Consider the following 14,234-nt stretch of genomic DNA (forward strand, 5'->3'; position numbering starts at 1 on the left):
TAGCACATGAACTCAACATTACTGGTGATCAAACTGACTGGGTTCTGTCAAGTTATCAGTCTCACTAAATATACCTAACTGAGAGCTTCAATATGAGGGGAAACTTTCAGAAATGTTAAATGAGACTTTGAACCTGTCCTTTATATTGTTCACAGCAGTAGTTCATAGGTTTGTAAATTCACTCCCAAACAGAATTTGAAACATACAACAGAAAAGAACCATTCTGCCCATCAAGTCTTCCCAATTTTTTCTTGGTATAAGAGATTTAAACCTTATCAGTTCTTGGCCTGGTCCCATAGTGAGGATTGCTTTATGTCTATTTCATGCATGTTTAAATCACCTCACTGCATTAGCCTCCACCCCTTTGCTGGTAGATTCTTCCATTTATCTGCTATTGTCTCAGTCAAATAGAACTTCCTTGCATTACAGCTAAGCTTTTGACCTAAGCCGTTGCCCCTTCTCTCAAATAAACTTGCCTCTATTAGTTTTTCCTAATAATTATTAATAATAATAATTATTAAAAGGATCTGGATCCTCTTCTCTGGCAGCCGGTGGACGCCTGCGTGGCGCACGCAGACAACTTGTGTGTGTGCATCGCGCAGACGTCCACCTGCGGTAGACACAAGGGAGTCTGGAGCACTGGCAGCAAGTCTAAGGATGCATAGGTAAGTCTGGGGGGCAGAGTGGCATATATGGGTATAAGGCATATCTGGGTGTATAACGCATATCTGGGGAGCAGAGTGGCATATCTGGGGGCATTAAGCATATCTGGGGAGAAGAGTGGCTTATCTGGGGGGCAGAGTGGCATATCTATAAGTAAGGTGGATTATGAATTAAGGCGGGGACTTTAAAATGGCTATTGTTTTCTGTTGTTACTGTTTTACTATCCCCCTGATGTGTATTTTTTCTTTAAAAATATTTTTTTGTTTAAAATAGCACCAAACTTTAAGGGTGCGCCCTTTAATCAGGCCAATACGGTATATTTATCCTGCTTTGGGATTTTTATGTCCCAAATAGCTAGTGATATGATAATTTCACATTTATTAACATTTAACTCCAGCTGTTACACTCTAATTTACTTAAATCTTTTACCATTCTCCTTGAGAGTCCTTCCTCTCAATAAACACCATTAAGTACTGACATATGCAGGGCAAGCAAAATCACATTGGCAAAATTTTTGTTTTGTTTTTGCTCCATTTATTTTTGGGCAATAAATTACTTTTCCCGGCTTTTTGTTTCAAATGAAATTTGGAGGTCTTTTTTGTTAATACAAAACAACATTTGGGGGACCTTCCCAAAAGTGGGAAATCTCTGACACCTTCTGGACACACCTTTCATTATAGAAATGTAAAAGGTTCCCCAGAGCACTAGGCATGGTCAGGCAGACACTGGCACATCATAGGTGTAGGCACATGTAACCCCATGGAGCAGGGCTAAATATTATAGAATAAAAAAAAAAAAAAAAAAAAAAAAGAATCTCCTAGAGTAAGGACAGTGAAAGAGATGCAGCAGCAGTAGTAGCAGAAAACTGGGCCTGGGCAGGCAGACACTAGCACATCATAGGCACATGCAGCCCCATGGAGCCGGACTGGATTTCCTCAATATTATTGAAATCTGTTTTTTTTAAAAAAAGGTTCCATTAGAGTTAGGATGGTCAAAGAGGTGCAGCAGCATTAGTAGTAGTAGTAGTAGTAGTAGTAGGTAGTAGTAGTAGTAGTAGTAGTAGTAGTAGTAGTAGTAGTAGTAGGTAGTAGTAGTAGTAGAGCACACTTGCACATCATAGGCACACACAGCCCCATGGAGCAGGACTGGATTTCCCCAATATTATAGACATTTGTTTAAAAGAAATTCCCCCAGTTTAAGGAAAGTCAAAGAGGTGCAGCAGCAGTAATAGTAGTAGATGCAACCCTGTGGAGCAGGACTGAATTTCCCCCAAAATTATATATTATAACACTTGGTTTTGTCACAGATATTGATTTAGCAATGAAGAATAATAGATGATATGATAATAAAGAAATTTAACTTGTGGACAAATTTGGCTAGTAGCATAAATGGGCAACTGTCTAAACAACTAAACTCTACTCAGGAACAGGGAAAAAGTGTCTGCTGCAGTCCCTGTAATACACTACAGTAGTCACTACAGATTCTCCAATTTACCCTGCCCCATACCTCTGGAACCTAGTTCCACTGAACCTTCAGCATTCAGACTCTCTCCCAACATTCAAGAAAAATCTGAAACCCCACTTCTTTAGAGAAGCATACCATCTTAGTTGCTAGAACTTCACTGTCACTGATACAGCTCTCACGCTACCTCTCACCTTTCTCTATTATTTGAATATTAATTTAGGGTAAAAAAAGAAAAAGCCTGAATATAAGACTACCCTATAAGAAAAAAGTTTTACTAGTAAATATTATTTCACATGTAAACTTTTTTTTCATATTTAATAACAACAATGAGAACAATTAAGTTTTTGTTTTTTATTTCCTTTTATTTGTCAACCTGCCCCCCCACATATGCCTTTTAACCCCCTATTTGTCACTCTGCCCCAGATATGCCTTATACAGCCATATATGCCACTCTGCCTTCCTGATATGCCTTTTAACCCCCTATATGCCGCATTTCCTCCCTGATATGCTTTTTAATCCCCTATATGCCACACTTCTGCCAGAAAACCCTTATACCCCCCCCCCCCGACTTACCAGTGCATCCGTAGACTTGTCCCCCATGCTTCAGATTCCCTGCTGTCTAGTGGAGGCAGCTGGTGGAGGTTTGTGCAATTCGCACAAACAACCTCCGCTGCTGCTGGACGGTACTTCCGCCGGGGCTTCTATGACTGAGCACCGGAAGGTCATGTCATGCCAGTGCTCCATCATAGAAGCCCCAGCAGAAGTGCGGGCAAGTTGTCTGCGCGCATAGCACAGATGTTCACCGGCTGCCAGAGAGGAAGATCCAGGTCCCCTGCAGTGCTTCGGGGGATCTGGATCTTAGTCTTGTGATGAGACCTCTATTTGTGGTCTGATTATAAGACGGCCTCGAATATAAGACAAGGAGTATTTTTTCGAGCAAATACGGTATACTGTATTGTAAGAAGCGCTGCGTAACTTGTTGGCACTATATAAATAAAAGATAATATATATTAATTATATATTATCTTATTATATCTTTTATATATATATATATTATCTTTTATATATATAGATTATATATTCATATTCTGATACTGTTGTGACTCAGCTTGTTCTTACTTTAGGTCTATGTGTTAGTAAAAAATTGTTGGGAGGAAGATCCTGAAAAGAGACCAGATTTTAAGAAAATTGAAAACACACTTGGGAAGATATTTAGGTAAAGTCCTGCAATTTTCACATAGCATTTAATGGTGATATATACAGTTTGCAGCACCAAATGGAAAAAAGTAGAGGGTTGTTGCTTGATCATACCAGTCCCCCTTATTGCTAGTGTGCTGTCTTCACACCTCTTTTGATATCAGCTCCCACCTCCCCCTAATTATGCTTTCCTCTTCGTCTCTTTTGTTCAACACAAGTTGTATTTCACTCCCACCCAGTCTGTCCTTCCTTTTCCAGACCTGCATCTGTCCGTGACATCTTATCATTTTTCTATATCAGCTCAATTTCCATTTAATTGTCAATGCAGAATAGGTAAACAGTAGCCAACTTTCATCTACTTAAGATTTATATTTTAACACTACATTGAAACATTCATGTGCAAGACATAACAGACTGCCTGGGGTGTTGTGTGATATATGTATAACAGCAACAAATTAACAGATATAGGAAAGGCTGAACTTGATGGACGCATGTCTTTTTTCAGCCTATATAACTATGTAACTATGTAACATAAGTATACACTTGGTTAAGTAAGAATCAAGGAATTAATTACCTTCAAGGCTTGTATATCCCATGCAGTGGCGACTCTACAAACAATATATAGGGGGGGGGCACACAAGATACCACAGTCAAACTGGGGGGGCATTCATAATTTCCAAAAGTAATGTGCTATGGAATTATACTTTTGTTATTGGGCTAAAATAATACTTGATCATTCAACATGGGAAGCCTGAAGCCACAATTGAGTGCGACTAATCCTTGAAATAAATATTATAACACAATAACTAACGTTTCCACTAAATGATTTCAGGGCCTTGAACGTTTTGTCCCCTGAAGTCACTACAACTTCAGGAGGGCATTTTATCTCTGGATAAATATAAATTAAATAATTCCTACTGTAAGTTAAGTGCCAGGAAACAGATGACCAAACACACACACCAACACAGGCTCTGTCACACCGACACCCAGACACACACACCGGGACAGGCTCTGTCACACCGACAACCAAACACACACACACACACCAGGACAGGCTCTGCCACACAGACACCCACACACATTTGGACAGGCTCTGCCACACCCACATCCAAACACACACACACACACACCAGGACAGGCTCTGACACAGTGACACCCAAACACACACCCTAGGACAGGTTCTGCCACACTGACAACCGAACACACACACCAGGACAGGCTCTGCCACACCAACCAATATTATTAGCCCCAGTTGCCGATAGCAGGTATAGATCAACACATTAACACACAAACCAAGCTTTGCATGTATAGATCAACTGAAATTCACTTGTGATCTCAGCACTGAAGGTATATATCAAATAAACAGAATCAGACATACAAATCCTGTATTTGCAGGTATACAATAGTATATGAAACGTAGCACTGCAGGTATAGATCAAATAAATACATGGAAACAGCATTGCAGGTATTAATCAACTGAATAAGACATACAAACATTGTATTTGCAGGTATACATAAATAATGTATGGAAATATATAGATATGGATCTACTGAATAACGCAAAAACCCAGCTTTGCAGGTACAGATCAATTGGAATTCACATAAAAACACGTCATTAAAAGGTATATTTAAAACCCCCTAAATTACAGGCATAGATCACAGGTTGCACACCCCAAAGCCAGCCCTGGCATCCACACTGCCCACACAGCAATCACACTCCTATCATACCCAGGCAACCAGTAAATGCTGGTACCTAGGCATGATGGGACTGTGCTTGCTCTGATTGCTGTTAGCAATCACACTCCTATCATGCCAAGTCAGCCAGTACATGCTGGTACAGGGTGGCTGTAAGTGATGTGCAGACTCCATACTGCTGGCAGTATCAATACACAAGGGGGGCAGCTAGCTAGTTTTCAGCATGTACTGGCTGACTTGGCATGATAGGAGTGTGATTGCTAACAGCATGCCAGTCCCATCATGCCTAGGTTCCAGCATTTACTGGTTGGATGTGTAAGTGCTGGAACCTAGCAATCACACTCCTATCATGCCAAGTCAGCCAGTACATGCTCGAGGTGCGGCCCGCGTAAGATCGGTTGCCCTGGCTGCCGCATTTGGCCCGCATGTTGGACGCCCCTGCCTTATTACTTTCTACCCCCTCTCCCTCCCTTATCACTTTCTATCCCCTCTCCCTCCCTTATCACTTTCTATCCCCTCTCCCTCCCTTATCACTTTCTAACCCCCCTCCCTACTCACTATCTACCCTCCCCCTTTGTAGTTTTCTCACCTTTAGGTTCAGCAACGGGAGCATGAGGCTTCAGTCTTCCTTCTCTGCTGCGGTGGCCGCTGCTTCACTGCTGAGCGCCGAAATATGACGTCATATTTCGGCGCTCGGCATGAAATGCCGGCACCGCGACGGAGGTAGAGGCCTCGTGGAGGAGAATGGGGGGCGCCGAGCGGTTGCTAGGCACCCCTCTCTCTCCTCCGCATTAAAAAAAAAATTAAAAAAAAAAGACGGGATTTAAAGTCGCATTGCGATTATATATATATATATTCCAAATTATTCCAAATTCGGCATATATATATATATATATATGGTACAAAAAATAATTTAATACATTTAGGGGGAAAAAACACACACTCGCAAGTGTAATGGAATTTCATATATTAAATAAAATGCACATATCATGTTGGTCTCATACATTCAACTTATTTGACCATTTACATTTTCAATGTCATTGTTAACTTTACTTGATTGCTATACTAAAACCGATTACAAATTGGTCCATTTGTCTTCATGGCAGTAACTTTCATAACCAGACAAATGAGAGTTACATGGACACTCTTATACGCCGACTGCAACTCTACTCCAAAAACCTGGAGCACCTGGTGGAGGAGCGAACCCAGCTTTATAAAGCAGAAAGAGATCGTGCTGACCAACTAAATTTCATGTTGCTTCCAGGGTGAGTTTTTTTATTTCTTCAAGTGTGTGCCAAGTAAGGAATTAATTCACGCACTCTTACTCACACTCTTTTAATGTCTCTCTATCTTCTCCATGTCTCTGTCTCCTTTTTCTCTTGCCTCTTCTTGTTCTTCTGTCTTCTTTCTTAGTTGGCTTCTCCCTGGTGTCAGCTCCATTAACCTGGCCTCTTGGATCACTTTCACAAAAGAACAGAGCCGTGGACATTTCCTCTCCGCAGGTTGGAACAGGGGTGTAAGGATGGTTTCCCTGACAAGATGTCTTCCTCCATACTTACCTGGAGGAGAAGTGCACCTGAGCATTGTCTCGTGTATTCAGCAGCAGCAACTCTTGTCCTGGAATGTGTGCATGCCACATGCACTTCACCTTTACCTGGCCTGGGTAATTGTGTGTGTCTAGGTGTGAGGATAGTCTCTACCGCGTTCTTCCAATTGAGGAAGAGGATGTGTGTGGAGGCTGATACCAGGGAGAAGTGGACAAAGAAAGAAGACAGATGAAAGTAGACAGAAGAGAAGAATCAGAGCTGCGGAAAAAGAGACAGTGACACTGAAGCGGTGATCACTGTGATATTTCTGTCTGACAACATAGGCATGGACTCAGGAAGACAAAAAACTAAATGTTGTATATTCCTAAATCAAATAAATCTCTAAGGCAGCCTAGTTGTGTTTCATACGTTTCACTTTTTTGGGGAGTTTCGTAGGAGTCAGAGGTAGTCAGGTATAAAACGTATTTCACTGTCCCCAGACCCTGGATTTGTCAGTTCTATAAGTTGCATATTAATACAACTTATATGTATCATCATTCTGAGAGTCAGAGTAATATTAATTATTCCTTTATGGGGCAATGAGGTCGTTTTTACTGTGATGGGGCCTTCTCAGTGCCCTTTTCCCATCCCCTGTGCTGTAGGATGTGGATTAGGGGCTACATTTTTTTTTAAATACATTTATAAGATGTCAACATAAATAATGCAGTAATGTGACCCTTGTTGCAGGCCAGTAGTAAAATCCCTTAAAGAGACAGGCCGTGTGGAACCTGAATATTTTGAAGAGGTCACCATTTACTTCAGTGACATAGTTGGTTTCACCACAATCTGCAAGTACAGCACACCAATGGAAGTTGTGGACATGCTGAATGATATGTATAAGAACTTTGATCATATTCTGGATCATCATGATGTGTACAAGGTATGTATCCAATGAATGTTTTTCAATATACTAAACATAAGTGTTGTAAGTTGCATCTTGTAACTATAGATTTCAGGTTGTACTTGACAGATGAAATCAAAGCAATTTACATTTCTAAAAAAGGAATATTCCCCAGAATGGAATAGCCTAAAATTGTAGTTGTATGGCATGTACATAATGTACCTGTGTAAACAAAGTGTGTAGTCCCGTCCAGCTATAGCTCCAAACACCACTGCTCCAAATGATGTGCAGCATAACAGAACAAGAATCAGAAAAAAACACAGCGCTCAGGGATTGTATGCAAAAGTGAAAATCCATGTGTTTAATACATTAGATAGCAGACAGGTGGGTCCTGCAGATGTTTCGGGTGTGCAAAACTCTTTCTTAATTCAAACCTATATCTATATGGAATAATAAAAATGCCAAGTTCAAAGGCAATTGCCTTCTGGATAGTCATTCCAGAAGTTAAATCCATTTAATTCGCCTGAGGTATACCTCAAATCTGATGGACAAATGGCGTAGGAAATAGAAGCTTCTTCCAGGTAGCAGCGGGTGGCTTTAGAAACTATGGTGCCCAACTGCAAAATCCCAACGGGAAACATTTTCCTAGTATGTACTGAGTTTCTTCTCACGGTGCAGCTACGCCTCCATAATGATGTGGGGGGGAAACGTCATAAGCTGGCAAAGTCTTTTGTAGCCATGAAAGAGATTGTCTTCTGCTTGCTCCTCCATGTCTAGAGCAAGTATGACCCCCAAAATCAGGAAGCCAACCTCCTCAATTAGGAACATATAGCCCTTCTCAGAGATCTCACCCTCCTTGTCAGAGGAAGTATTGTAGCTTGAAATATTCAGCGTAAATATTCAAATGAACTGCAATTAATGAATCATCCAAGATCTAAGTTAAGATCAAGAGTCGGACTCAGACAACCAAACGCATGCAAGGTCTTTAGTCTTGGTCACTGCTTTCTTAGGATCCATTACAAGAGGGTCAGCAGTTTTGTCTGAGAACAAACTAAAACCAAAAATAAAAATGAATGAATGAAAAAAGGGTCATGCATGGGCAAAAGGGACAGGACAAGCAAAGCATAGCCAAACAGACAGAAAACCAAAATCAGAAGATGGCAGGAAAAAACAATGAATTGTGGATGCATCCAGAGGCCAAAAAACAGAATGCACATACTTATAACATCTGTGGTTGGCAAAAAATGCTGGCCACGCACGTTGGAGACTAATCTGCCCGTGAATGCCTGAAGCCGACAAAGGCCCCACCAGCTGCCTGGTGCTCGGGCCTAGCCCAGAAATGATCCAAAATCCTGGGTGGTCCCACAGGGACCCAAGAAGAAGATAGCCATAAGCGTCGCTACACGGGCAGGGGGGGCAATTGTCCCCCTAGATTATTCCTTGCCCCCCCCACGAACCAAGCGGAGAGGCTGCCTCCCCTGGGCCGGTCTTCTGGGCCATGCTGAGGCAGCTGCAATATTGTGATCTCCCTTACCAGGGGGCGCCCGATGAGCAGGGATGGTTGGGGAGATCATAATCTCTCTCTAACTGGCCCAACATTAGGGAGCGCGAGGTCTGTCACTTCAGGCCTCGGCTTCCGTGCTCCCTAATTACTACGCGCCGACAATTGATGCCGAGCGCCGGGATTTGACGTCTTATCCCAGCGCTCTGCATCAATAGCCAGCACAAAGTGATGAGGGAGCACTAAAGCAGAGGTCTGATATGACAGACCCCGCGCTCCCACAACTGGATGGAAGATAGAAGATGAAAGATGATAGACGATGAGAAAGGTAAGAAATGGGGAGAAAGTGGTGTAAGGGCAGTTTATGTGTATATATGTATATTTATGTGTATATATGTGTGTGTAGGCTGATGTGTGTAAGGACAGGTGTGTGTAAGAGCAGTGTAGGTAAATGTCTGTTTGTAAGCTGGTGTGTGTGTATGTGTATAAATATGTGTAAAGGCAAGGGTGTGTGAGGGCAGTGTATGTGTATACAAGGCCAGTCCAAGGCATAATGCTGCCTGGGGCGAAGTTTAACGTGCCGCACCCCCCATTATCTACCCTTCCTCTGCCGCCTCCCCCCATTATCTACCCTTCCTCTCCCTCCCTATTATCTACCCCCCCCATTTGTACTTACCTTTCTGCAGTCCTGCGGCCAGTCTCCCTGCTCGGTCTCGGTGCCGGATTGTAATGCTGAGCGCCGGAAATGACGTCATCTTCCGGCACTCAGCATTACAAGCCGGCACCGAGACCGAGCTAGAGGGTTTGCAGAGGAGAGGGGCGCCGAGCGGGTAAGCGAAAACCACTCTCTTTCCTCTACTTTAAAAAAAAAAAAAGGGCTTGGGGTGGCAAAGTGCCGCCACTCTGCTCCATGGTAGGGCTGGCCCTGTGTGTATATGTGTGTGTGTTTGGGCAGGTGTTGGTAAAAGCAGTGTGTAAGGGCAGTATATGTAAATATGTGCTCATGGGTATGTGTGTGAGGGCAATGTATGTGTATATGTGTGTTTATGGGCAGGTATGTGTAAAGGCAGTGTGTAGGGGCAGTGTATGTGTATATGTGTGTAAAGGCAGTGTGTGTACGAAGTCGTGTGTAATGGCAGTACCTTTATGGGCAGGTATGTGTAAAGGCATCGTGTAACGGCAGTCGTGTGTAATGGCAGTGTATGTATATGTTTATGGCCAGGTATGTGTAAGGGGAGTGTCAGTAAAATAACCTCTTTAAAAAAAAAAGCTGAGGGAGCAATAACTGAGGAAGAGAAGAATTTTTTTTAAAGCTTGTCTTTTAAGTAATATGTTAATCCAATAAAAAGGTATCACTACATACTGATTTCTATATATTTATTTAGTTTTTTTGGTGACATGATTCGGTGGTGAAACTTATTAGTGGCCCCCCAGTTTTGACGGTGGTATCTTATGTGCCTCCCCTTATATATTGTTCCTAGATTTGCCACTGAAGACAGCCCACCCGGGAATTCTGAATGTAAGCTGAGATGTCCCTCCCCAAAAAAGCTCCCCATAGAGCAAGTACTGAGAGAGGGTTATGCGAGAGGGAAGGTCTTTCTTTATAACTTTGCATACCTCAGATAGGAGGAGACTACCTTGCCTGTGCTGCCAGGGATAGCATTAAAATGGAAACTCCCAGTAGCATGGCAGTGTCTCAAACCACATATAGTTGCATAAACGCATAAAAACTGATAATGTGAAAAAACTACAAAGTTCCAAACATGTGAGATCTGAAATAAGTCACAATCAAACCTTACACAGTTTGGTACTTTAAAGAGGGAAAAACAATTAAAAGCCATTATTGTTTTAATCTAGAAGAATGACTAAAAAGCTTGTGTTTTTCAAAGACACAATAAAATCTTACCGTTTCCACTTGTATGAAGCCTAGAAGTATACCCGCATGCTTTGCAACCTTTCCTGTTTTCCCAGGACATTTTTTGAGCTCTGTCCCAGGTAGCTGCCCCAATGTCCCAATTTTGTAAACAGTGGGCATCATGAGCCAGTTGCGAAGATCCAGGAAGTTGTAAAATCAATGGAGTTATGTGGTTTTGCAGCACAGATCTTCATTGCAGCTGCTAGATGACCACCTTGCAATGCTCTCAGGCTGAGCATTACAAGGTCTGGCACACTATGCGTGAGAGCAATTTATTTGACTTTATTATACATTGTGAAGATCCAACCAGTGGTGCATTTACCTTGAGTACTGCCCCAAGCCTGGTCCACAGCCTTCCCTGTGCGGCAGGTGTCCTCACTGGAATCTGCCCCCTGCATTTGGGACTGGGGACTGCAGCCCCACTTTAAATTCCTTCCTAGGCCTAGAACGTATCGGCCTCGGACAGAACATGTCTCTGGGTCAAAGTCTTGTAAGCTTTTTCTGTAGGAAGAGCTTTGGCTGCCCCATATAAATCATACTTAAATCAGTGATACTTCTCCTGATCCATTGGTTTATGCATTATGCATATTATTAGACAATGCAATAGAGCAGCAGGAAATGCTAGCAGAATGCTTGGTTGTATAGGGAGAGGTATTATCAGAAACATTTAAATACGTAAAGGCAATCAACAAGATAAAGGAAAATAGTTTATTTAAAATGAGAAATACTACCACAACAAGAGGACATAGTCATAAGCTAAAGGGGCAAAGGTTTAAAGGTAACATCAGGAAATATTACTTTATGGAAAGGGTAATGGATGCATGGGTATAGTCTTCCAACACAAGTAGTAGATGTTGATACAGCGAAGACATTTAAGCAAGCATTGGATAGGCATAAACCTAAGATAGATATAGGATAAGGCCAGGTACTATTCAGAGGTTGAGCAGACTGGATGGGCCGAATGGTTCTAATTAGAGGACTGCATTGGATCGCGGGCGATCTTTCTGGGGCTGCGGGGGGAGCGGGCGGTCAGGCACTGTACCTGCGGGTCCCGGTAATCCCGGCAAGGATGCCTTCTCGCTGCTCCATTACAGTGTCTCCTTTTTGCTCCTCCCAGGAACAAGGCGGAGTCACATGATGTGATGTCACTTCCTGTGACTTCACCTTGTTCCTGGGCGGAGCAAGAAAAGAGACGCTGTGAGGGAACAACACAAGGGCAGCCTTGCGGGACTGCCCGGGAAATCAGGTAAGGAGGCGGGCGTGATTGGCCACAAATGTGACGGGAGCGGGTGGGAGCGGAACACCCACATTGCGGGAGCGGGATTCAAAACAGCGGGAGCGGGATTCAAAACAGCGGGAGCGGGATTAAAAAAGCAGTCCCGTGCAGGGCTCTAGTTCTTATCTGCCGTCAGTTTCTATGTTTCTATGCAGGGTCAGATTAACTTTTTTGGCTGAAGAAACTTGAAAGTCTTTGCTCTTCATAATGAAAAGTAAAGTGAGGAATTTAAACCACTACTCTCCTGAAAATTCATCCTTTAAAGAATAAAGCCCTGAGAGGAAGGCATAGTAAATATAAGAAAGTACTTCTGTTCCCTCCTATAAGGCATATATTAATATGGTGAAGGAAGTAAAGGTGATAAAGCAACTGATACACTCCTACTCGGATCAGATGCAAGAAAATACTGCGACTTGGATTACCTGGCTGGAGTTCATCGGCTCTGAGACTATTAAAAGGCTGCTAGGGTAGTTGGGTCACCCAGTGTGTGTGTGTGTGGGGGGGTCCCTGATTCACCCCTGCCTACCCCTTGCCTTGTCTTTTTAAGGTCTCCCCTTTCCAGGCCCTTTATCTCTGTTCCATCTCCTCCTCCTTTTTTCTTTTGCCCTTTGGGATCTGGTTACTCCTTCCAGTTTTCTACAGGAATTGAAGAACATGTTTTTAAGCTTAACTGGGTAGTTTTTTTTGTATTTGGATATATTTTTCACTGTTTTCATTTTCTACTATACCATATGGTATATACCATATCCAGAAAACGAATAACCTTAACAAATTAACTTTAATTTACAAAAAAAAACAGAACAGTAAACTGAAACTTGTTCCTGTAGTCCAGTTATAACACAAAACTGATCGCTGTCACTTTCTGGGTGTATATTAACATTTGTATTTTCCTTTCTGTAGGTGGAAACAATTGGAGATGCATACATGGTGGTCAGTGGCTTGCCAAATCGAAATGGAAATAGGCATGCTGTAGATATATGTAGGATGGCTTTGGATATCCTCAGCTTCATGGGCTCATTTGAACTAAGGCATTTGCCAGGCTTACCTGTCTGGATAAGGATTGGAATTCATTCAGGTAGTATCTTCTGAGACATATCTATATCTTGGAGTGGTTGTGTCAAAATATGGTCTTAATAAGACGTTGGCAAGATAGTTAAGTGCCTCTTCCTTGTGTTACTGGTTACTGTCATTTGTAGTTATAACATTTTATTAATATAAAAACAGGACAACGATGTCAACCTCAGGTTGTTGACTGACAGGTAATTTTTTTAAAATTGATCCAAAATAAAGGGAGCATGAGGTTTGTTTGTTCCACTGCTTCCTCACAAAGTGTGCTGGCTATTGTTGCTGAGCACCAGGATATAATGTCATATCGCGAAGCTCAGCTTTGAAGTTTTGCGCACCGTGTTCGAGCACTAAAATAGAGAACAGACCTCGCGCTTCTATCATAGCATACTTGCTGACTGTTCCAATTTTCCCAAGACAGTCCCGGATTTGGAAGCCTTTCCTGGTAATTCAGTGTCCTGTGACATGTCTCGGGAAATCAGGAGTTGGGAGTGCAGGGCTGGTTGGGGAGATCACAAAACTGGCCCAAAATCTGTTCCTTCAGACCTCTGCTTCAGCTCTCCCTTACACTGTGTGCTGATGATTGATGCTGAGCGTCTGGATATGATGTAATATGCGGGCGCTCAGCATGGAAGCTTCATGCACAGCTGAAGCAGAAGTCTCATGGAACAGATCTCCCACTCCCACCACAGCCTGTGGCACAGGACTTTAAGAAGAAAGCAGAGGGAGAAATGTAAGAGATAGGGAGAAAGGTAAGAAATGTGAAGAAAGAGTGAGAGTATTTGTATTTTTGGGCCTGCAAGAGCAAGTGTGAATGTGCATGTGAATATATATATATATATATATATATATATATATATATGGGCTGGTCTTTCTAAGGTAGTGTGTGTATGAGGAGGCTTTCGTAAGGCCAATGTACACTCAATGGTCACTGTATTAGGTACACCTGTTCAATTGCTTTTTAACACAAATCAGCCAATCACATGGCAGTAACTCAATGCATTTAGGCATGTAGACGTGGTAAGACAACT

At 42.4% G+C, this 14,234-nt stretch overlaps 1 protein-coding gene across 1 annotated transcript in view; it reads left to right on the top strand.

Moving 5' to 3' along the window:
* The window catches only part of GUCY2C (guanylate cyclase 2C), a gene marked incomplete at its 5' end in the record, with an annotated part of 91,640 nt that overhangs the window by 59,213 nt on the left and 18,193 nt on the right, over positions 1 to 14,234 (top strand). Inside the window, 4 exons of the mRNA XM_053470278.1 lie at positions 3,252 to 3,343; positions 6,126 to 6,284; positions 7,293 to 7,485; positions 13,039 to 13,213. Of these exons, the coding sequence (XP_053326253.1) occupies positions 3,252 to 3,343; positions 6,126 to 6,284; positions 7,293 to 7,485; positions 13,039 to 13,213 (619 nt within the window). The remainder of the gene's footprint in view (positions 1 to 3,251; positions 3,344 to 6,125; positions 6,285 to 7,292; positions 7,486 to 13,038; positions 13,214 to 14,234) is intronic.

The sequence above is a fragment of the Spea bombifrons genome, chromosome 6, assembly GCF_027358695.1.
Source record: "Spea bombifrons isolate aSpeBom1 chromosome 6, aSpeBom1.2.pri, whole genome shotgun sequence".
In the NCBI taxonomy this organism is placed as follows: domain Eukaryota; kingdom Metazoa; phylum Chordata; class Amphibia; order Anura; family Pelobatidae; genus Spea; species Spea bombifrons.